Here is a 24,837-nt window from a genome sequence, read left to right as displayed (position 1 = left end):
CCTCCGCCTTGTCGCCGCCACCTGTGGCAGGCCGCCAGCCGTCCACCTCACCACCGACCTGCTCACCGTTGTCAACCGCTTTTCGGCCTCACCTTCAATGTTGAATAAAAAAAAAAATTTCAATACATTTTTTCAATCTACTTCAAACCAAACAAAAGAAATATAGTTTTACATTTATTTTACATTGAACGAAAAAACTCAAAAATATTTTAAATACATTGTAATCATAGTATAATGTAAATTTTTTGCATTGTATTTCTTTTTCAGCAAACCAAACAGCCCCTAAGTGATTTAAAAGATGAGCGATATAAGAGGAAATATTTATAGAATACACAGACAATTAGTAATGAGGTAACTTTAACTGGACTACTTAATATTTATTTTTTTTAATAATGGCTTTTTCATTTATTAAAATGTTAGTTATAGAAAATAAAAGTAGGAAAAAAAACATAACTCCCACCGTCCGACCGTCTGCACCGGTCTTCGTTAATTTCAAACCCCGGGCTGGGTTGTGTATCAACAATGGGAATCTAAAGGTGTAATGATGATAGTGGTGATAGTAGCATTATTGGCCATGGGTATGCAATGGGAGTCCAGAGTTGTCAGCCATGTGATAGCGATCTAACGATGGCAATTGTGGCCAAGTTTTTGAAGGTGTTAATCGAGCGATGGTGATGGTTGGACGAGATTAGTCTAGCACGTTAATGATGATCCGGTAACAAGTAAAACGTCATAATGGTGGTAGCGACTAGGTGATAATGGCTTGACATTGGCTGGTGACGATGGTCCAGAGGTGGTGACAGCCTAACGATAGTGGGTCTGTTACAGAGATGGTGGTCAAGTGATGATGGTCTGATGGCAACGAAAGTGACCCGACGACAATGAAGGTAGTGGCTTAACGTTGGTCGGGTGTAAGTAATCTAGTGGTGATAGTGGCAGGTGCTCATTCGTAAAGGTTTGATGATAATTATTTGGTACTGTGATGATCTGACAATAATGCTCCAACACATTGATGGCCCGACAGCAGTGGTCCATTGACGACGACGGTTTGGTATGACGGTAGCCCGTTGATGATGGTGGCACGGCGACAATGGTTTGGCAATAGCAAAGGTGTCAATTGAGCGATGGTAGCTCGACAATTGTGAGGTAGTAGAGGCAGTTTCAGACACCATTGTGAGTAATAACTTTACCAACCAAAGTAAATTAAATCAATATATGTCTCGACGAATGATATTCATTGCCAAATGATTATAGCCAAGTAGTAAATGTTAGGCAAAGTGCATTTAGGAGACTGCAAATGAGTGATAATCGAGTGACCAAATCATTGAATACTCGCAAACAAGCAACACTGTGGTTATCATGCGATAATGAGATTGAAGGAATGCACCATGAACGTTTGAGCAATAAGAGGTTGTTTGTTAGAGCCTTACTCGACAATATTAACCCGTATTGAAGAAGTTGAATAGAATCCATTAAGGATGTTTGATATATCTGAAGTTATTTGTCGAAGTGTTATTTGGTGACATTAACTTATATGAAAGGTTATTCGTTAGAGCGTTACTCGCAATGGTAACCTATACATAAGGGATCTAAGAAAATTCATAAAGAATGCTTGACCTAAAAATGTTCGTTAGAACATTAGCTGTGTGGAAGAGGTTGAAGGAAATCCAGCAATGATTTTTTACCTATCCAAGATTGTTTGTCAGAGTGTGTTACTCGATGATGTATTGAAGAGATCGAATCAAATCCCCTTATGATTTGATTATACCGTGATTAGGAAAGGACAGCTGTCGTATGAATTCCAAAACAAAAGTAAAATTGGTATGTATTTAGACCTTTATAGCCCTTTTGAGGTCATGACTACATCCTCACCTAAGGAGTAGAACTCTAGACATGGATTGTATGTAGAACTTAAAAATATTTTGAATTTATGAGAAGACTTGATAGAGATTGTTACTAAAATATCGTATTGAACCTCGAGAACTTGTTTAAATGTGGGCTTGTCTAAGATGTTAACATGAGTGGTCATTCAAAGTTGTAGTAAAAGTTACCCCGCAGCCTAAAATTGGCTCTCATATACTAGATGTCTAAAGGTGAGAAGTTTATTAAACCACAACCCAGCTCATGACGAGGTGATATAGGACTATATCGGAAAGGTGTGAAGTCCCTTAAAGATCGAAGCGAGTTAAAAAATGATTTTTGTCCATCAATAAGAGCACTTTGTAGCTCACCACAGAAGCATTAGTAAGACGGGGTTGTGCCAAGTTTTTTCTGAGCATACGAATGTTGCAGGCAAGTCAAGTTGTATGTGATTGATGGTGATAACTAGCAATATAAACGACGTCAGTGTCTAGGTCCGACATTGAGGAATTCTGTCATTTTGGGGAACAGGCCCCATACATGCATAGAGCTACTTGTAGAATTTCAATTAGGAGTTGAGAACTCTCTTTATGCGGCTCATCCACACACCCGATCCTCCAAAGACAAACCAGAGGAACTAAACTAGAGAGCACTACAGCGAGATACTCCGTTGCTGCTAGTATTATATTTGTTGGTCATTTAGTTATTATCACAAATTTTTTAAGGTTGAGAGTGGTTCCTAAAGATAGAGCCAAACTGTTGTGTCAGAGAATTCACGGCAGTAGTGATATATTAATGTATTGGTATTGTACAAGAATACAGCACACAAATAAAAAATAACTGATAGAAGAGACGGGGTTTGTATGTGGAAAACACAATAGGATAAAAACCACAAAGTTTAGCGAATGATTAAACTATATCGATGTAGGTTATAAGAATTTATCAATCCTTAAATAACAGGAAATAATATTACATAAGGGATGTTATCCATATGACTTCAGCTAGGGGAGTGGTGGCAACCCAATTGCTGAGAAGGAATACCAACGGTAGAGATCGTCTGCCAGAAAATCTGATGTTTGCGTCGTTGATAGCAGCGACCCTATGGTGGTGGTTTGGCGACGACGATAATGGTGGCTAGATAGTGAAATTTTCTAACATCAGCGGCGATGGTGGTCGGCCAGTGGTGGTCCAACGATGGCCACCGCAAGACAGCGATGGTCTAATTGTCAGTGACAGTGGCGGTCAGAAAACAGTGGTCAGACAGCGGCAAAGACTAAACGAAGGTGGTCTAGCGATGTCAATAGTGGTGACCAAGTAGCTATGATCCGACGACAGTGGTGGCAAGATTGCGATGATCCGGTGCCGACTATGATGGTGATCGAGCAGTGGTGATCTAGTGGTGGTGAAGATCAGATAGTGGTGATTTGCCGAAGGCAAAGGTGGTGGCCAGGAAACTATGTTACGGCATTGGCTGCAGCCCAACTGCTGTGATTCGGTGGTGATGACAGTGATAGTCGAAAAATAGTGTAGCGGTGGTGGAGACCAAACATTAGTGGTCCAACGACCGCAACGATGGTGGCTGAGCAGCGGTAGTCCGCGAGAGCGAAGTGCAGATGGCTATTAACTAACTATGGTGACCAGGTACCGGTAGTCAAGCGGTGACAACGAAGGTGGTGGAGCTCGAGAACTCTCAGAAGCTTGGAGCTTAAGAACTCTCAGAAACTTGGAGCTCCTTCAGCTTTCTCCTCCAGGTTTCCCCCCTTATAAAAATAGTGGGAGTCTATAGATTTTGGAAGTGATAACCTCCGTAAATACTGCATTAAATTGTACCACTCCATCAGAGGACCCAATGTGATTCCCTAGTTATGATGTATTTTTATGAGAATTTGAATGCCTTAAAGATGTCTGAATAAAGTAATATTGGGTTCATTGGATTTATCGCATCAAGACCATTGAATTTACTAACAATTTGTTAAATTTGGAGATCATTTTGTCTCCCAAAATATGTCTCAAAACTTCTTAATATGATTTTAAGTGTTTGATCTGGGCTCACATGGACTCAAATTGAACTATGTTTGATGTTTGATTGCTATATTATAAAGCTTTTTGAAGCTCCTAATCCAAATATAGGTCGAGATTTATGCGGATCAATACGATTTTTTTGGAACGTATCAACTATAACTAGTTCATTGAAATAAAAAAATAAAAGTTGTAACAAGTTTATATGTATATTGATATTAAATTATAATATAGTGTTAAATAAGTTCTAATTAAGCAAATTCTATTTAAATAGTATATTATACAAGCATAAAGCATTTAATAAGTTACTTATTGAACAATAAGCGAGTTTGTTCATGAATATTAATAATCGATTTGGAGTATGTTTAAATTTAGTTTAATTAAGCACGAAGTTTTTACAAAATATTCAAACTCATTTATTTACTAATTTGAAGAAGTATAATCGAGTATTAATTGAGTTGAATTCAAGTTGTTCCTCAAGTGCATTGGTTCATTTACAACATTAACCACAATACATTAGAAATTTATTTTTTTGTGATTTTTACACGACAAATATTTTACCATAAAAAACCACAAGCGTTTATGTGCTTTGTTTTAATGGTGTGCCCATTACCTGTATTTAAATTAAGAAATCAATAATCATTGTTTTTTAGTGTGATTTTTGGTCATTAAAATATATAGAATGCTATGAGCTCATGGGGCTCACTGAATCCCATGAGAATTGTTGTGTACTGGAAGAATCGCAGCAGTAGAGTAATAAATTAGTGTCCCAACACTGTATGAAAATTCATCACACACAGATAATAGAGAAGTAAATAAGATAAGATACCACAATTTTTATGTGAAAAACACCAAAGGGAGAAAAATCACGAGGTCTAGCCCAGTTGAAGTAACCACTATGTAATTGTGAGTACACAAGTCCACTCTTATCCCAAAATAAGAAAGATGGAATTCCAAAGTATGCTGATGGTCCGACTTAAATAATCGTAATTGGGCTACAACAAATGTAGTTCTTGATGGTTGTAAGAGCCTCTGTTTGTCATAGAGGCCATAATTGAAAATCATAGTTGGCCATATAGGTTGTTATTGGAACTTCAAGAGCGTTGATTGGCCGCCACAAAGGTCGTAGTAGAGAGATACAATAGCATCGTTGGTCATAAAGGCCATAGTGATGAATTGTAAGAACGGAGAGCCACATAAGCAGTAGCTGGAAGCTGCATTGGATGTAAGCCACATAAGTTGTAAGTAGTCACATTAGCCATAGTGGTGAGTTGTGAAAGCATTGGTTGGTCACAGAGACCGTAGCATGGGGTTGTAATTATAACACTCAACCATGTAGGTCATAGTAGGGAGTTGTACTAATGTTCGTAGGTAACAGAAATCGAAGTTCGAAGTTGCACAAGTTGTGAGCAACGTAGGCGTACTTGGTCACATAAGCCGCAGTTGGGGACTACATGAGCTATGAGCCATGTAAGTTGTAGTTGGTTACATAGGTTGTAATGGTGAGTTGTGATAGCGCTGGTTGGCCAAAAAGACTAGCAAAGGGTTGTAACGACAACAATCAGACACATAGGCTATAATAAGGAGTTGCACTAATGTTTGTAGGCCACATAAGACCAAATTGGGAGCTGCAATGATGTATTTAGGCCATAAAGGTCGATATTTGGAGCTGTGAGCTGTAAGCTACATAGGTAATAGTTGGTCATATAGGCCGGAATAATGAGCTACGATAATGTCAATTGGCCACTAGGACTGTAGGGGAAGCTAAAAATTAGTTGTATCCTCTTTACGGTAGTTGTAAGCAGCTACCTTCGAGAGTTATTGTTGGATCTTAATACCGCCCTATTCATGATCTCATATTAAGGATATTTTGTTATTGGATTCGGGGTGTGTCATTAAATAGTCTTCAGGGTGTGTCGTTATACCGCAACGTACGTCATGACTCAACGTGCATAGTTACCCTACAAGGTCCACTGATGGTGACAAGCAAGGGACGAGCGAGGATAGTAGACAGTGGCTGGCGAGTGATGATCAACAGTGGTCAACAGCTACGAAAAAAATCTACTGGTCTTCAGTCCAAAACTTTATTGAAAATAGGCTCATTCTCCAAGTCCGACTCTAGATTTGGCTCTCTATCCTCTTTCATGAAGAGAGCGGGGCTTTATTTATAAAGTGAAGGAGTTGCATCACATGTAAATAAGACAAAAATCTAAACCACTCCATCGAACAGCCTAAAATGATTCACTTGATCAATGGCATTTCATTAACAATAAAGTGTTTTAATGGTGCCAAATTGAGTAATCTCGGACTTGTTGAATTCGTCTCGTCAAGATGCTCGATTTGATTATAAGCTTGTCAGATTTGAATTCATTTGACCCTTCAATCTATCACCCAAATCTTCCAAACGTGGTTTAATGGCTTGATACAGGTTTGATATTACTCAAATTGGATCAATTTTAATGTCATTGGGTCAACATTGTCCAGCATTCAGTTTGATTGTAAATTCGCTAAAATTGGAGTTTTGAATGATTTTTAATTGGAGCTTGAATGTTTTTTACTAAAAAAATGAGTTGAGATTCGTGTCATGCCTCGAGAATCATATCAAATGTGAAACTTTGTTTATGATTTATCAAGAATAACTTTTGCACACCCAAAACAATTTTTGTGAACAGCATATGTTGTGTACATACCATAAAAAAATTTACTTATAAGAATTCAAAACTAATGCTTGTGGATAAGATTCAAGTCACTAGAAATCTTTCCTTCAATGGTAAGGAGATCCAAGAATAAAAGTTCCAAAGAACAAAAAAATTCCCGCAATAATAGAAATCACAAAATATTCTCAAGTCGTCTAGAAGCCATGAGAATAGGAGAAGCTATGAGGTTCACCTCATCCACTAGAATGAACTCTCAAATGACCCAAAGGCTAGTCCATTAAATATCAACCATTTTAGCAATTACAACCAAGTTCAGAAAATTCTAACATAGAAAAAACAATGGAATCCAACCACAACCAACAAAAAGTTCTAATTGATGGAAAACATATTGAATATAACCATCATATCTAAGAGTACCATTTATTGCATATATGTTTAGAAGTATATTAAAAGTTAAATAGAAACTATGACTGACTCACATAGCCTAAACAAGTAAGAAATTCAGATCCAAAACTTAAAAATATATATAAGAATGAAGATAACACAACCGTCTTATGCTTAAAAGGCACGGGGAAAAAATTATCATGATTGAGTATGAAGCAAAAATGACAGAACAAATAGTCAGAAATTTTTTAGAAGAACAACTATTGGCACTACACACAATAATAAACTGGAATGGAAGGATAAAAACGCTAATAAAATTGATACAACCGGTTGCAACAATTACTACGAAAGACAATGTCATATTCATATCATAATGACTGCTTTGATACATAATATCACAAAGGCATTGAATTTTGCTTCATGTTCAATTAAAATTTTTAAGTTTCCCTGTGGTTGTTTGTAGCTATTTGTTGAGTGCAATAGAGATTAAATCAAACCATGCACTGATGTTCAACTCCTATTATGCTTATTAGACAACTGGCAACAGAATAAAAGCTAGATATACTTTTGAGTTAATTACCTGAAAGACCAAAAGTTTCATGACCTTCTCATAGTAAGGCAAGGCTCCTCTTAGTTGTCCCTGGTCCATCAAGCTATCACCTTCCTTCAATGCCTTGAAATAAGAATAGAAGGAAGCATTAACTTCACAAACCACTAGATAACGTAACTGATAAAAAATTTTTATGTTTATTCTCATTAGATGCATCACATCAAGCAGTAATTTTTACAGTGTATGAACATTTTTTTCATTGATTAGCTATATTTATTTGTTCAACGGTAATTAAGGTCACATCTGTGATGACAGCTGGGAAGGTTTATATTTTTTTGCCAAAAAAGGTTGCTTTTTATTTCTAAGCTTTAGGTTTGTTAAAACGGTTGATAGGATTTCTACCATGATTGAATTTGATTTAGCTTAATTTCTACTGAAGATCGCAGAGCTTAAAGTGGATTGCATTTTATTTTCTTTTATATTGTTTCGTGTTATTGGGAGATATCTGCAATTTCTTTTTAATGTGTTTGGAGCTATTAGGAGTTGGGTTTGAACTCATGTTAGCCAGTGGAGAATTACTGTCCTTGGTTGTCATCCTATGCATTTCCATTTGGCAGTGAAAAAGGTATGAATCATACTAGCTTTGTGCCAATGTGTTTTCAAGCAGTGATCCATGCATGTTATAGTGCTTTGACTTTTTATGAGAATTGGAAGATCGATAGGATTTCTACCATGATTGAATTTGATTTAGCTTAATTTCTACAGAAGATTGCAGAGCTTAGAGTGGATTGCATTTTATTTTCTTTTACATTGTTTCGTGTTATTGGGAGATATCTGCAATTTCGATGTAATGTGTTTGGAGCTATTAGGAGTTGGGTTTGAACTCATGTTAGGCAGTGGAGAATTACTGTCCTTGGTTGTCATCCTATGCTATTCCATTGGCAGTGAAAAAGGTATGAATCATACTAGCTTTGTGCCAATGTGTTTTCAAGCAGTGATCCATGCATGTTATAGTACTTCGACTTTTTATGAGAATTGGAAGATCGTTTCTGGACTTAGTTTAATTTTTATAAAAAGAGATGGTGCTGTTTTGAAAAAATGCAAATGGCTGGTGGATCTAGCCTGACAAGTATTTAATTTGCGCATATTACATGCAATTAATTTGAAATTTTAAAATTCATGTTATGTTGCTCAATTGATTTGGAATATGAACTAACTTGAAAATTGATTTAACATAAATTAAGATTGATCCTGTGCCAACATTCTTAACTATCTTAGGTTATAAGTAGTTTAAAAATAGTTCATTTGAGGCATGTAATTAAAATTTATGGTTTGAATAATTTTTTTTATTCTAATTTCAATTATTTGAGGCATGTAATTAAAGTACTAAACCAGTTTATAAGCCGTTGCCGGTCTCAAGCCCGGATGAGAAAAGTGGTTTATAAGCCGTTTATAAGCCGTTTGTAAGCCGTTTATAAATGCCAACATTTGAGGCATGTAATTAAAGTAGTTTATAAGCCGTTGCCGGTCCCAAGCCCGGATGAGAAAAGTATTCCTTCGAACGTGGCATAAGTACAACTATTGAGTTCTAGTGACGTCCTATCGATGTATCAACAGGAGACTTGATTTTTTTTCTTTTTTATTTACTTTAGCATTTTGGTTCTTTGTTTTATTTTCTCTATAAAATTAGTTATTGACTGGTTTAGTGCTTTTGATTCTGAATGAAAAGTGACGTATTAATAAAAAAAATTGATGATATTAATTTTAATTTGCTTGTTGATTTTATATGCATCCAATTTCTAGTTAAAATTATTAAATATTGTCAATAACTTCTTTTTCAGTTGGACACACAATTTGGTACTGCCAATTTTTATTTAATGAAGATGGGTCATTAAATTAATTAATGAGTTTTGATCTGTGAATTCTCAAATTTCTGTTCATGAAAGTATATTATGAACCTCATTATTTGCACGCTTAAAATTGATATAAGAGCTTTCAATTGTCTCAAAAATGTCACTTAAAAGTGAGGATAATTATCATAATAACTTAACATGTAATGAAAGGAATGAAATTTTAATAACCTTGCAAAATTAAATGATTTACAATACATTAACATGGTTACAATAATAATTGATAATTTATAAACCAATTAAGATCAAGTTGAAATAAATTCTAACAAAAAAGATGAACCAATTCACTTGAATGTTAATTCTAATAGAAGAGAAAGAAATCAATCTGATGATAGTTAAAGGACTTTAATAATAAAGATTATAGAAAGTATAGATATCAAAATTTTGATGCAGATGATGACATAACTTGAAAGTTTATATTTAAAGTGTCTACTTATAATTGTAAATTCATCATAATGCTTTTACTGATTGGCTAATGGATGTATACAACTTATTTGAAGGACCAATCATGCGTGATCAATGATAAGTACTATTTGAAAAAATAAAATTAATTATTCTAATTGAAACTTATTTGATGATCATGAAAAGGCCAAAATAAATTTTCATAGAACGGAAATTATAATTTTCTTTAATTTGTTATGTAGTAATTGTTTGCCTGATGAATGCATTCCAGTAAAGCATAGAACTAACAATATCACAGAACACATGAATATATTTAAAGAATTGTAGTCCTATTCAGAAATCATTGGAGATCCTAAAATACAATGTTCAATTTTATCTAATTCTAGATCAAACATCAAAGGATACGACAAATCATCACATGTCATCAATCAATACGCTTTTTAACTTGGATTAGACTTTCAACAAATGAAAAAATTTCCTATGTCTAAGAAGGGTAATACATATTAAGGGGGTGCATCATTTCTTCAAAACAATCAAATTTAAACTAATGTACTTCCTGTATCTAAGGGTAATAACACTAGTCAACAATGGCATATCTTAGCATTCTATCACTTGAGTATGCTTTTCAACTTGCATTATACTCTAAACAAGAAAAATATCAAAATGATCTCCTGATTTTTTTTATGGGCATCTTAGTTCCAGAGTCTATAAAAATGTCAATTTAGTTTCAGCTCATATTAAAAGAATTTGGGGACTAATTTGACATATTTATATACTCTGGGGCTAAATGATGCCATATAAATAGTCAGGGGACTATTTTGGCATTTTACTTTATTCTAAAGAGATATTAAAATTTCACATTTCTAGGAGGGACTACAACATAACAAGAGAGTACATCATTTTGATCAAAACGATACAACTCAATTTTATTGTTATCTATTGCATCTAATGATAGTTATACTATGGTCAATAAGGGCATTAAAGAGACATAAATTGCATCTACAAATGGGTTTAATAAATATTGCAAGGATATATTTTGTCATCAAATTGATCATTATGCTAGTGAGCTCCCATCAAAAACTTGTATATAAATGTGGACAAGGAAGAAAACAAAATCAATGATTTTGATAAAACCCATAAGTTAGATGAAAAGAGTGCAGATTTTGAGGATGATTTACATGTCATGTTATAGATTCCTATGGTTGAGGTGATTATTAAAGAAATATAATTTTTAAGCCTTTTTAAAAAGGGGGGATAAATTATGCAAGCTTATAATTGATGGTGGGAGTTGTGTGAATGATGTGTTTAATTTTTCCCTAGACCAAATATATTTGAAATACAAACCTCATCCACAACCACATAACATACCTTAGATATACAATACTTGTATACCTCAAAGATGTCTACTCTTGATTCAATAGGTTGCCTATACCGATAAGGGTTAGTGTGATGTGCCATCTATGGACGTTACTTATACTATTTTGGGTAGACTGTTACATATTTTTTGAGGCTTTCAAGATTAATGGGAAAAGACTAGTTTTGAAACCAGCAAAGCCTAATTATCCCAATGAAGGAGAAAAATCATTCACATATACTAAATAAACTTGCTTTAAAAAAAAGTACACAAGGTGTGATGTAAGCCTAAATAATTATGGAATTGAATAATGAGGTGATTAAAATTATGATTTTACCGGATGATACAAATCAAATATTGGGTGATTTTAAAACTATTTAGCATGGTAAACTACCACCACTAAGAGATGTACAACAAGTTATGAATTTAATTCCTAAATCATAACTGCCTAACTTTTCACACCATAAGATGAATCCTACAAACAAGTTGAAAAAAAGAAAAATCGATGAGATACTTATAAAAAAATGAAAATTTATGAAGGACAGAAAGAGTCATTGCATTTTACTTATTAAAACAATGGTTGATAGGGGTGCGAGTATACAAAAGAAGTATTAATAAAATCACTATCAAATATAAATTCTTGGCATAATAAATATGATGAGTTGTATTGGAAGACTTTGTATATTACAGCAGTTGTTACAAAAATGTAAAATCACCGTATAGCTGTGACAGACACAATTCAACAAAAGTTACGAGGTGTGATACCTTTTCACACTCAGCTCTAGCTTTTGCATCAACTACTAAACCCATCTTTCTTTTATAAGCATAAATTAACTCTCTGCTACACTTTTCTTTTGCCTTTTTTGTCTCTAGAGTTTCAAGCATTTCACCGGGCACAAAAGTTCTTCCACCTCCAAACTGATACAGGAAAATACAACGATAACATACATCATATGGATAGAAAAGAAGCAAGACTCGAGAAAATAGTCAATGCTGCAAAACAAAGTAAAGTGTATTATATGCAGCATTGTCTATATAATTAATTAATAACTAAATAAAATAATGAAAATTTTATTTAGTTAATAACTACATAAAATTAAATAATAAAATTTTTATAATTAATTAATAACTAAATAAAATATTATAATTATTAAATTTGTATATATAAAAATTTTAATAATATGAATATCATATTTATTTTAGTATTTCAATTTTTAGAAGAGTCGACGTCAAGGCAAATCAAATAACAATTTAATCAACATCGAGGTGAGTGCTTATATTCATTTACTATAGTAATATTTTGTTTCTTCTCGATCAAGTGCATTTACTGTTACTGTTATAGTATTGTATACACATGATTTAGGGTTCTATTAAATTTTATTCATATTGTAAGAATGACCTGTGTGCTCAACTTTGTTTAATTATCGTAGTTATTGAATCTCTTACAATAATATTAACTGTTATGCAAATAAATATAAAATATTTATTATTAAAAAATAATATTTTTGTTATATGCTTGTATGTGCATGGTTGACTATGATGAAATCTCTCATTTATGGTATTAGTGGAGAAACATTAAGATACATGGGCACATAAAAGAAAAAGAATATTGATATTAAAGTACTTGAAGTGATAAAATTTTTAGACGGTGCTACTGTGACGGTTATACAGAAATAAAATGGTATTGATATGATGTTGATATAGTAAGATTCTTTGAATAACATCAAATATTTATATGGATTTATTAAAAACTTAACTGGCATCTATATTACTTTTTTTCTATTTTATTGTTAAATTTTTGTGGTATGAGTATTCACTTGCTTATTTAGTTCATTGTTATTTTAAACTTACTTTTCAAATTAATTAAGTGATTAAAAGATGAGTGATAGAAATGATAATGTCTATAGAAGACGCGGACAACCGGTAACAAGATAAATTTAAATATATTATTTTAATTTATTTTAATTTAGTGGTTCTTTCTTTTATTAATAGTTAATTATAAAAAATAAATATGAAAAAATTTAATTCCTGACGTCTGACCCTCTGTTCTCTTTTTGAATAATTCCAAGCCCCGATCGGATCGTGGCAACATATAGTCTGCAATGATCCATCAAAAGATTAATTATGATATTCTAATCTAATTATTTTCCTCCATTAACCAATGTCTAAACTACCACTCCTGAAATTGGAGGAAGTATGATACTCACATGTACCCAATCCCAAGAAAAAGAAATCCATATACATTTTAAGTTCAGTGATATGTATGCATGTTTTCATGTTTGTAAGAACATATACTTATGCACAAATATGTGCGTAGGTAAATAATTTAAATATACATATGTAGTTTTGTACAGCTAAATAAACATATTTTTTGAGTATTTGCTCATGTGTGATTGAGTACTCCATGACAAATAGAAAGGTGTAAAATCATTATTAGTATCAATCTAAATTGACAAAGCATCAATAGTACACCGTCTTAGAGATGTTGTTGGGCCTTGGGAAGACCCCCCATGTAGACACTTTGGGCTTGTATAGTACCGTGTTGTCAACCACTTCAAAAGAAGTACTTGCTCGCGGTGTTTTTTCAAATTTGCTTGCATCCCCAACAATAATTTCCACTTCCTGCACATCACCTTCTACAAGGGGTCCCACTAGTGGAACCAAACCAGGAGGCCTTCTTCTATGACTTTCCTTCTCAGAAAAATCAAGCCCCAAAAAGTCTTTGCTGGAAATTTTTAATACAGCCTTCTTATCTAACTTGCTGTCTACGGGACCCTTCCTTGAGCCCCTCAAACTCTTCTCTTCAACACCTACATATAATACAATCAGATGTTCGACATGAAACATTTAAGATAGTTGTTAAATAAATAAATAAATAAAATGTACTTTCAGATAGAGACAAAAACCCTGTTACATCATTTATAATATACAAATGCCTGGCATTGATTGATCAATACCAGATGAAAATTAAAAAAAAAAAAACAAGTATCTGGGAAATAAAACTGACAAGTATCTGGGAAATAAAACTGATTGTGGTCTGTACAGCAATCCTAACATAAGTAGAGCTTTGGTAAGTTTCCAACACATAATTTACAAGAAATCTGCAAAGCCATAGCATTCAAAGATCTCAAATGATCTCTAGGTTTCGAAAAAAATAAATTGAGCATGTAGATTTTCAGAAAGAGCCCGTGTTCCATAACCTTGCCAAAAGTACAGTAAGTCCATTTTTTTTTTAGTTTGAATAGATATAAATAGTAATTCATGTACAATGATTTCAATATCTTATAAAAGATGCTCCATTTTTTCCAACTTTTCAAACTATCAACAGATTTTGGTGCACAAAAAGTTGTATATTTCAGTCAAAATTTATAAAGGTTCATGGATAAAACCATTCTCAAATTCACACCACAATTTATTCATTAGTATTTTGGTGGCATAGGATCCAAAACAATCCTGATTAAGTTGTAATATTTGATCATTATCCATAGCAACTTGAAGCAAAATTTAAAATTTTAAAGCATTTTAGGTTACAATTGTTCAGAATTATTTCTGTCCACTCAAACTTCCATGTATTTAATTCTTGTTTGACTAAAAATCATGCATGATTCGATGAAAATCACATAACTCGTAAGATTTTCAAGCTAAAGTTTACTGACTACAACCAACCTTTTGATATATTAATGCGACATTTAAAAAAAAGGGAATTGAAAGGATACATTCACTATTTTTTCAGCCAAATACTTTGGCCGATCTTGTAAAATGCCAAAACTACATTTCCCTCAAAATTAGAAACAACTCTGACCTTCCATTTAGTCACATAAAAGCGTAGAATTTCCCCTAAATGACTAGTCCATTAAGGATAAATGCTGACATAACCGGTGTCAGATTTTGAGAAATCCTTTTATTTATACAATTTTTGCATTCATTCATTAATAAAGCACTTGGTTATTGAAAAATATAGTATTTTTTACAATTTTAAACATCTCTAAATCAATAATTCGAGTGCACATATTTGGTATCAATTGAGGGGTTTTTTCTTTTTTCATAAACAGGATACAATGTAATTTATTTGAAGGTTAGGGATAAATTTTACTAAAACAAACAAACATTACCTTTTTTTTTTTTTTTTTTTTAATAACTAAGACATGTTTAGCCCCTGCTTTTTCTGGATGGTCCTAAAGAAAAGCGCCACTTTCCTTTTAACATTATATGTGATGCACACTTGATGCAAGCCTAAGCTCAGCAGACTCATAAAAAATGGTATGCCATCACCTGTATTATATCAGGTCTTATTTGGACATGCTATGCCTTAATTAAAATTATTATATATAATAATGAACCAAAAGAGTCTCTTATTTAGCATATTCTTTCCTAACAAATTTATCTCTTATGAAAGATCGTGCATGAATTATCTTGGCTGTTCTTCTTTTGATTCCTTTTATTCTATAATTCATCCTAAAAAACATGGGAATGCTGTATTAAGAAGATTATTGGTGATTAATGTAAACAAGATGCATCAAAAGTCATATTCTTATTAAAACTCTTGTGATACCTATGATGACACTCATTCCCAAAATATCATCACTCACATCATACTTCTCATGCAACGCATTATTATGCTAGACCAAGTCAACATAATCAATCTTCTTACAAATTTCTTCAATTCTCATACACTTACTCATATTCCCACCAGCAAAGAACTCTTGTAATATTCAATGATATGATGGAAAATCTAGATTGGTGTCTTATATAATTTAAGAATGCTCTTTTCACTTCCCAATCTATTCACTCCAGTCCCGAAAGTTCTACCAGCCCCATTAGGTCTACCAATCTCAATACCTCGCTTAAATGTGTTAAGGATGAAGAAGGCAAACATAAGTTACATTTGCAAAAGCATGAAGCTAGCCTTGAGTTCAATCCATTGCCTCAGCTTGAGTTTGACTAAGCCACTGAACTTGCACAAGAGACCGTGCTAAAGAAGTAAAAAATTGTTGAGTCTGAGATATTCTCAAAAAATATTGTTCCATGCATTTTAAGCCCAAGATATAAAATCAGCCATATTTTGTGGAGCTTCTAGTCTTTATCATTATTCTCTAATAGGCCCAACTATGAAACCCATTAAGTAGAATGAAGTTGAACTCTTAAACAACGAGGGACCTTTTGGTGTAACGAATGAAGTTTCGATAGAAAATCCCAAGTTAAACTTGCTCTCATGGGAGCACTCCTGGGACGGGTGATCTCCTAAAAGTTGTGCCAATGGGGCAAAACCGTGAGGTCATTAAGCCAAATTGATCCAAAGCCAAGCCAAAACAATCCTGATCTCAATGGATAAAAGTTCAGGTTGTTACAAATGATACCAGAGCATACACCAACCTGAAGATTGGAACTAAATGTTATACAAATAAAGTGATACACAACATAAGCCACTTTAAGATGGGACAAAGTGCTACATGTTGAGAGCCAACTCTTGAATCTGTAAGAACCAACTCTAGAATCTCATCTACCTGGTGGATGATTTTGGGCTAAGAGAACTGATGGGTATGTCAATTACTTAAGTGGGAGAGATTATGAAACCCCTTACATAGAATGAAGATGAACTCTTAAAAAATGAGAGCCTTTGGGTGCAATGGTTAGAGTTTTGATATAAACTCCAAAATTAAGCATGCTCATATTAGAGCACTCCTGAGATGGGTGACATTTTAGGAAGTTACACCAAATGGGCAAAACCGTAAGACCATTAGGACAAAGCAAACAATATCTCAATGGATGAGTGTTTGGGCTGTTACACCAACTTATACAAATGAAAATATGGGTGATTCCATAATTGTCATTCAAATAAGTAACATCATGTTTACCATTGTTGTAACTATCAAATTGTAACAAATTCAAAGAACTAAACATCTTAATGGTATAATATATAGAGGTGATCCAATTTGAAGCCTTTCATTATCGACAAGTGCTCATTCATCTCTGCAAAATAGGTCATTTACAATGGTTATCTTTTCGAACCCCAACCGGCATCTCTTAATATCAAGTCATGACATTCAACCTAAAGAATACAAGGATTACCTACCAAAGAACAATGGCAAAGATCTTTGGCAACCACACATACAAGTAGTTAGAAAGTTATAATGATGACTTGATCATCAAAAGCTACAGGTGCTCAAGAAATCTTGTTGGACTCGAGATCATGTTTAAGAGGCACAAAAAGCGCAACCGCAAGAAGAACCAGCTCAAGATATCTTGTTGTTCACAGTCGTCTTTACCTGCACTTTTTCGCTCATGCATTAGTTTGATTGAGATCGGGCACCTAAGAGTTAAAAAGGGGTAAGGTAAGTGTAGCGCTCCCTCATTCTCCTCTCGCAGCTCTCGTGTTCACAATCTGAAATGCTACGGCTCGGGTACTGTAGCAAGGAGCGAACAGGGAGGGCAAGCGAAAGCTTGGGAGCCGCAACTTGTGGTAAGGGATTCCGAGAAAATTTCTATAAGTACAAAAGACTTTTTCATGTTATTCTACGCATTCATTTCCTTCCTCCTATTTTTGTTTTAACGTTTGCCGAGAATTTGTTCATTTTTCATTTTTGATAGCACTAGTGGAGGCAAAATCGTGTCGAAAGCGGTGAACTCGATTTGTGGGCATCCATAAGAGCTTTTAGCATGAAATCAATGAGAGAAAGGGAAGATTAAGAAAATAGGAAAAAGAGGGAAAAGGAGTAGCTAAGATCAAAAAAGATTGGCTAATGCTAAGAAGCCAGTTTGAAGTAAGATTTTGTAAACAAGTTATGTTTTGGGTTAAATTATGAAATAAGTTGATATTTCACGAAATCCTATGATGTTTATTATTTCCAGATTATTTATAAGAGGCGGTAAGCTCGATACATGCTTGGAAAATTTTGTTATAAGATTGTTCGTCTAGTCAGATGAAATAATCTTGTGATAACTTAAGAAGAATAAATCTTTGTAGGTTTCTAGGTTATTCCATGTTTGACACTAATGCATTTACATTTTTCAACATATTTTGGACAAATATCTGCAATGAATGTATGAATGTAATATGATTGCCCCTTATGATACACGTGATTTTACTATGTTATGAATCTGATGAATATGCTTATGAAAACATTATCTACAGATATTCATTTGTTATGATATATGTCTATGATATATGAAATGTCTGATGAATATTTATTACATGAATTGTGATTTATAAAATATCACAAGTAATATTTTGCGTAGACTATTACATGAGTATTTGCAAGTACATATAATAGGAATGAGAGATTCACAATTTGTGGTATTCAGAATGTGACAAAATTTTGGGAGCCATTAAGATCTGACAATCTGACAGTGACAGAATATAGGAAACCATTAATATTAGATGGACAATTGATAATTGTTATGTTTTGGGGCCCAATTTTCATGCTTCTGAGTTTATGTGATATGAATAAATTATGAAATGAAATGTACCAAGCATGTTTGCGGTAATTTAATTGGACTGTTCATCACTCATTAGGCCCTGATTCTATAAGTCAGGACGAGTATTTGTGAGAATTTAGTCTGATTGAATTGTCTGTTCCTGTCGCAACTCAGCCAACCTTAAGGGAGGGTCACTTGGGGAGTGACAAAAATATCAACAACTTATTAACATCCTATCATGGATATTGATATGTCTGAGTGAATATAATGGAATAGAATATCGTAGGTACTTAACAGTGCATGAGTTGTATAATCATAGTCATTCTTAGCTACGTAATATAATTGAAAGAACATTTGGCATTTGGAAAAAAAAAATTAAGTTTTAACTCATGCAATAATTTTCTCTAAATATTCAGGCTGATATTGTTATTATTTGTGTCATATTATATAATTTTATTGATGGACAACGCGGTTATGATATATATTTTAACATATCACAAACTGAAATGCAGCACGCAATGAGCTAGGTGAGATAGCGATCTAAAATGAAAATCATAACATGCATGCCTCTGTTAGAGAGTGGACTCAGAGTGATGCACTATAGCATAAAATTGACACCAATATGTGAGAAGTGCTTATAAGACATTCAATTAATTTATCTAAATACAACATTATTTGTAATGCATAATTTAATGTTATATATATATATATATATATATATATAGAATAAATGTATATTTGAAAAGAAAAATAAAAAAGAGAGTCGCAATGGTTTCTGGGAGTGTTCTTGTTTTCTACTCGTTTTCTTAATTAGGTTAGATTGTTTCTGTTGATTTGGCTGGATTATCTCTATCCAGCTTTAATTCATGGATTCGATAGCACCGTCCTTCAAAGATGTGATTTCAGGTAAAACTTATGGTTCGGGAGAAGTTCGTTTCTCTGCGGATTTTCATAATCAACTCACTGAGAGTGATAATGGTGGTTTGCTTCAAAAAGCTTCTCGTAAGAATGGTAAACCTATATTTTTTTTTTATTTCTGAAGAAGATAGAGACATTCTGACTGAGCCATTAAAGTTTACTTTAATCGGTAAATTTTCTTTTGGTCATCCTAAATTAGAGATTATCCGGAAATTCTTTTCTGATTTACATTTAGTTGGAAACTGAAAGTTGAGGTTGATTGATAATAGAAATATAATGATTCAATTGCAATTAGAGGAGGATTATACCTTACTTTTTGCTAAAAAGATTTTGACCAGTGAGAAGTGTTATTTGAAGCTTCTCAAATGGACCCCTAATTTCAATTCTATGGAAGAGCCCCTTATTGTGCCTATATTACGATTTCCTGAGTTAAAACTTTATTTCTTTAATCCGAAAGTTTTTTCTTCTTTGGGATCAATATTTGGTAAATCGTTGCAAATGGATATTGCCACAAGTAATTTGTCTAGGCCTTCGATGGCTAAAATTTTAGTTGAGCGGGATGTTACATATGTTTTTCATGACTCAATTTCGATGGGGAATACAAATGATGGATATTGGCAGCAAGCTGAGATGGAATTTGTCTCACATTACTGCACTAAATGCATTTGAGCATCTTCTCTCTCACTGTTATAATGCCCATCCTGAATTGCTGAAAAATAAAAATACAAATGGAAGAATTCAAAATGAGTTGAATTCTAATTCTAAATCTCCTCAGAATGCTATACATAATAATGATGCTGGAGTTGGTTCTTTACATTCTTTACCGATTAATACTATTTCTATTCCGGATGCGACTATTGCTATAGTTCCTAAAATAGTTGATGATTCTTTGATTATAGAAAAGGTTCTTTCTCCATCTGCTAATCTTTCAACTGCTATTGTGGATAATGGAAATCTTGTTCCTAATGAGATGGTTCAAGATATTAATAATGTTTGTATTTCTGAAAATTTGCAATTAGATAAACAATTGGTTCTGCACTTAAGTCCGGTTATTGAGGAAGGTCCTGCTCGTACTCGAAGAGTTGGAGGATTGGATGATACAGCGAACATCTAGAAAGAGAAACTTTAAAGGTTGTAGAGAACTAGGTTATGTTAATCCTGAGGCTCTTCATTCTCATTTACAGAGTAAAGAAATTGATAAGCCTGAAATGGCAATTACTTCTAAACCCAATAGCGGAAAGATTGTTATTGATGAAGTTTAACACTTTAATTTGGAATATTAGAGGCATTTAGAGGCATTGCGAGGCATTGCCAAATTTTGTGCTTCTAATAGGCTAAAAAATCTTATTTGTGCTTATAATTTAAATTTTCTTAGTATTCTTGAACATATGATAGTTGTTGTGAATAATGTTTGTTCATTTGAGGAGATTTGGTGCTTTCGGTTCTTTCGCTAACACCAATAACAAGGTATGGTTTTTATGGAAAGATTCTTTAAGGATTGATATTCTTATCAATCATACTCAGTTATTACATATTAAAGTTCATTGTTCTCATGACTCTTTTCTTTTATCTATCATCTATGTCGGCTGTACTAAGCAGGCACGTATTGAGCTTTGAAATTTGATCAAAACTATTAATCCTTCTAACGAGGCCTGGCTTATGGGAGGTGATTTTAATATTATTTCTTCTGCTCTTGAAAAGAAAGGAGGAACCACTCCTAACCTTAAGCTTATTGATGAATTTAATGAAACACTGATGGATGTGGAGCTTTATGATTTGGGTTTTCATGGAAACCCTTTTACTTGGCATAAAGAAAAGGTTTTTGAACGACTTGATAGAAATGTTGTCAATTCTACTTGGATTAATAGATTCTCTCTACATATTGTTAATCGTTTGTCTATTAATGCTTCTGATCATGCTCCTATTCTTTTAAAAATAAAGGATAGTTCTTATTTGAATCATTATCAATTCAGATTTTATTATATGTGGATTCTTCATGATAATTATAAACAATTTCTCCAAGACAATTGAAAGGTTAATGCGGTTGGCTCTTCGGGTTATAAACTTTAGGTTTTACATAAGAACCTTGCCAAAGCTCTTAAGAAGTGGAATTGGGATGTTTTTGGGAATCTTCACCGAACCATTGATGCTCTTGAAGCAAATGTTAAATCTCTTGAAACTGCTTTTGCTAATAATACTATTGATTGGGATGTTTTACTTCAGGGACAGCAGAAGTTGACTGATATTATTACTATGGAAGAAAATTTTTATGCCTAAAAAGCGGCTAAGACTCAATTTTTGAATGGTGACAGGAATATTATCTTTTTTCATGCTTGTATTAAAAATCGAAAGCAAGCTAATTTGATTTATAGAATTGTCAATAGTGATGGTATTGTACTCCATAATCTTAATGATATTGCTAATAATGGGATTCAATATTTTTCTATTGTTCTCAATAGTAATGGTGGTTCTCAGTCTCACATTGATCATACCTATTATAATGGAGTTCCTGTGATTGATAACTCCTTGCTTACTTGTTTTCCTAATTGTGCAGAAATTAAAGATATAATAAATCATATGGAGACTGGCAAAGCTGCAGGCCTTGTGGGTTTCACGGCTGAGTTCTATAAACATGGATGGGATATTATTCATTATGATATTGTTGAGGCTATTTAAGATTTCTTTAAAGGAAAGGATTTACCGAAATACTTTAAATCCTTTAATATTGTGTTGATTCCCAAGGTGAGTAATGCTACTACTTGGGATGTTTTTAGACCTATTAGTTTAAATACGGTTCTTTCTAAGATTATCTCTAAGATTGTGGTCAAAAGTTTGCAACCTATTCTTAAAGATATAATCAGCATGACAATGCTCTTATTATTCAAGAGCTTCTTTTGGATTTGATAAAAAGAGCATATGAGGGAATATCATTTTTAAAATAGATATTAAAAAAGCTTTTGACACTATTCATTGGAAATTCATTATAGACATTCTTCAAGCTATTGGATTTAATGTTGTTTTCTGTAATCTTATCTATAGAATTCTCAGTGACAATTACTACTCACTTCTTATCAATGGTAATAAATATGGTTTTTTCAAAGCTTACAAAGGGATTAAACAGGGCGATCCTCTATCCCCTTACCTCTTTATCATTGACTTTGACTACTTATCAAGATGTTTGAATGGTTTGTTTACTTCCTATCCTAGTTTGAATTATAATCACAAAGGCAAGTTGAGTATTTCGCATTTATGTTTTTACCAATGCCAATAAAAGATCCATCAAAAAAGTTTGGGATGAGATTATAAAATTTCAGAATGTTTCAGGTTTGCTCTTTAATACTTTTAAATGCTACTTTTATTGTTCTAAGAGGATCACTGTTTCTAAGAGATATTGGCTTATTGATTATACCGGTTGCAACAAGGCTATTTTATCTTTGACTTATTTGGGTTTTCATATGGATAAAGGCGGGAATAAAAGTGCTCTTTTTTTAGCCTTTTTGATAAAATCAAGAATTAGATTTTAACTTGAGAAAATAAGTGTCTTTCTTTTGGAGGGCATAAAACTCTTCTTAAGAGTGTTCTTACTTCTCTGCCCCTTTATACTTTGCAAGTTATGAATATGCCTTTTGTTGATATAAAGAAGATTGAAAATCTTTTTAATAAGTTTCTTTGGGAAGGCAAAGGTAATTCCAAGATTCATTGAAAAAATTGGAATAAGCTTAAAAAGTCTTGGTTTTAGAAGCTTACAGGATTCAATTAAGATAAATTAAATGAAACTGTGGTTTTGATTTCGTCAGAATAACTCCATTTGGGCTTCTTTAATGCAAGTCAAATATTGTTGTAACAAACATCCTCTATCTATTACTTATAATAAGACTAATTCTTTTATTTGGCGTGAAATGCTTAAGGTTGCTAGAATTACTGATGACTTGATATACTGGGACATTGGTAAAGGAGATTGTTCTTTCTGGTATGATGATTGGATGGGAAAGGGTGCTTTAGCTGACTTCTATGGTGGTCCTGTTGATATTAATATCAAAGTTAAGGATCTTTGGTATGAGAATCGTTGGTGTTTAAGAAAGCTTATGAAAATGGTTCACTATGATGATAGAAATTTTAGTGCATCTATTCCTATTAACAGTGATAAGGTTGATTTGCCTAAGGTTAAAGGCAAATTGGGAGACTCTTGTGCAAAGAGCTTTGTTATCTCCTTTCAGCGTTTTCAAGGGTTGAATCTTAGCTGGATTTGGAATCCTTGGATTAAATCTTCCATCTCTTTCTTTGTTTGGAGAGTCTTTCATAATATAATTCCTTGTGATGATATTCTCAAAATGAAGGGTTTGAGGCTGCCTTCATGCTGTGTTTCGTGTAGAGACCATGAAGAATCCATTACTCATCTTTTTGTTAATTGTCAATTTACCATTAATATTTGGATTGAAGTTATTATGAAATTGCAGTTAACAAGGTCTTCGTTTCAGCATACTTATATTTCTAATATTTTCAATGAATGGAATAAACTCAGTCATACATTTTTCAGTTCGGTACTTGCTGTTATTATTTGGTTTATATGGATTACTAGCAATGATGTTAAATTCAACAATACAGTTCCTAATGTGAATCGTACTGTTAGTATGGTTCTTACTTATCTGATTAAAGGATTGAATTTGTTGACTCCTAATATGAAGATTACAGTTAAACTAAAGGAATTTCAAAATCTTTCTTTACCTATTGTTGTGCATGATAAGACTTTCTCTATGGTGAAGTGGTGTAAACCTTGGGCAACTTGTATAAAAATCAATATTGATTGTTATTGGACTTCCTTTTCCGCTAGTTTTGGAGAAGTACGTAGAGATTTTTTGGGTTCTATTGTATGTTGGTTCTCAGCAGGTGTGATTCTTGTTTCCCCTCTGGTTGCTGAAGCTGATGCTTTGGTTTATGGACTTCAGATGGCTCAGAAATTTGGATGGGAATTTGTTATTATTGAAAATGATTTTTTGATTTTATGGAAGTGTTGTCAATTTCAAGATGCTCATTATTGGAGTATTAATCTTCAGAAGAAAAAGATTGTTGATTTGTCTAAGAGCTTGGTTATAAGGTGGTCTCATATTAAGCGTGAAGGTAATATGATTGCACATTCGGTGGCTAAATATGGTTTGAAAATGAATGGAGCTATGATTTCAAAGGTTGTTCCTTCTTATCTACTGCAGTTTGCTTTAAAGGATATTTGTTAGTTTTGTTTTTTCTATTGCTTTTTGTATTTCTTTTGTGTGTGTGTTTTGTATTTTCTTTTTTGGGAAAAGAGGATCTTTAGTTTTTTCTTTGTTGTGTGTGTTGTTGGGTGTGGTTAAAAAGGTTCTCTTATATATA

The 24,837-nt window shown here is 33.2% G+C and overlaps 1 protein-coding gene across 2 annotated transcripts in view; it reads right to left on the bottom strand.

Moving 5' to 3' along the window:
- Nucleotides 1–24,837, bottom strand: part of LOC110032349 — a 47,149-nt gene that overhangs the window by 18,158 nt on the left and 4,154 nt on the right. Inside the window, exons 2-4 of one of the 2 annotated variants that reach the window (XM_020735946.1) lie at nt 13,675–13,946; nt 11,902–12,054; nt 7,501–7,593 (exon numbers count right to left, since the gene is read on the bottom strand). In XM_020735946.1, coding sequence (XP_020591605.1) covers nt 7,501–7,593; nt 11,902–12,054; nt 13,675–13,946 — 518 coding nt within the window. Of the gene's footprint in view, nt 1–7,500; nt 7,594–11,901; nt 12,055–13,608; nt 13,947–24,837 lie in introns of both variants that reach the window. The other variant, XM_020735945.1, reaches the window with a different exon arrangement.

The sequence above is a fragment of the Phalaenopsis equestris genome, unplaced genomic scaffold, assembly GCF_001263595.1.
Source record: "Phalaenopsis equestris unplaced genomic scaffold, ASM126359v1 Scaffold000928, whole genome shotgun sequence".
Taxonomy (NCBI): domain Eukaryota; kingdom Viridiplantae; phylum Streptophyta; class Magnoliopsida; order Asparagales; family Orchidaceae; genus Phalaenopsis; species Phalaenopsis equestris.
This window is presented reverse-complemented; position numbering and strand designations above follow the sequence as displayed.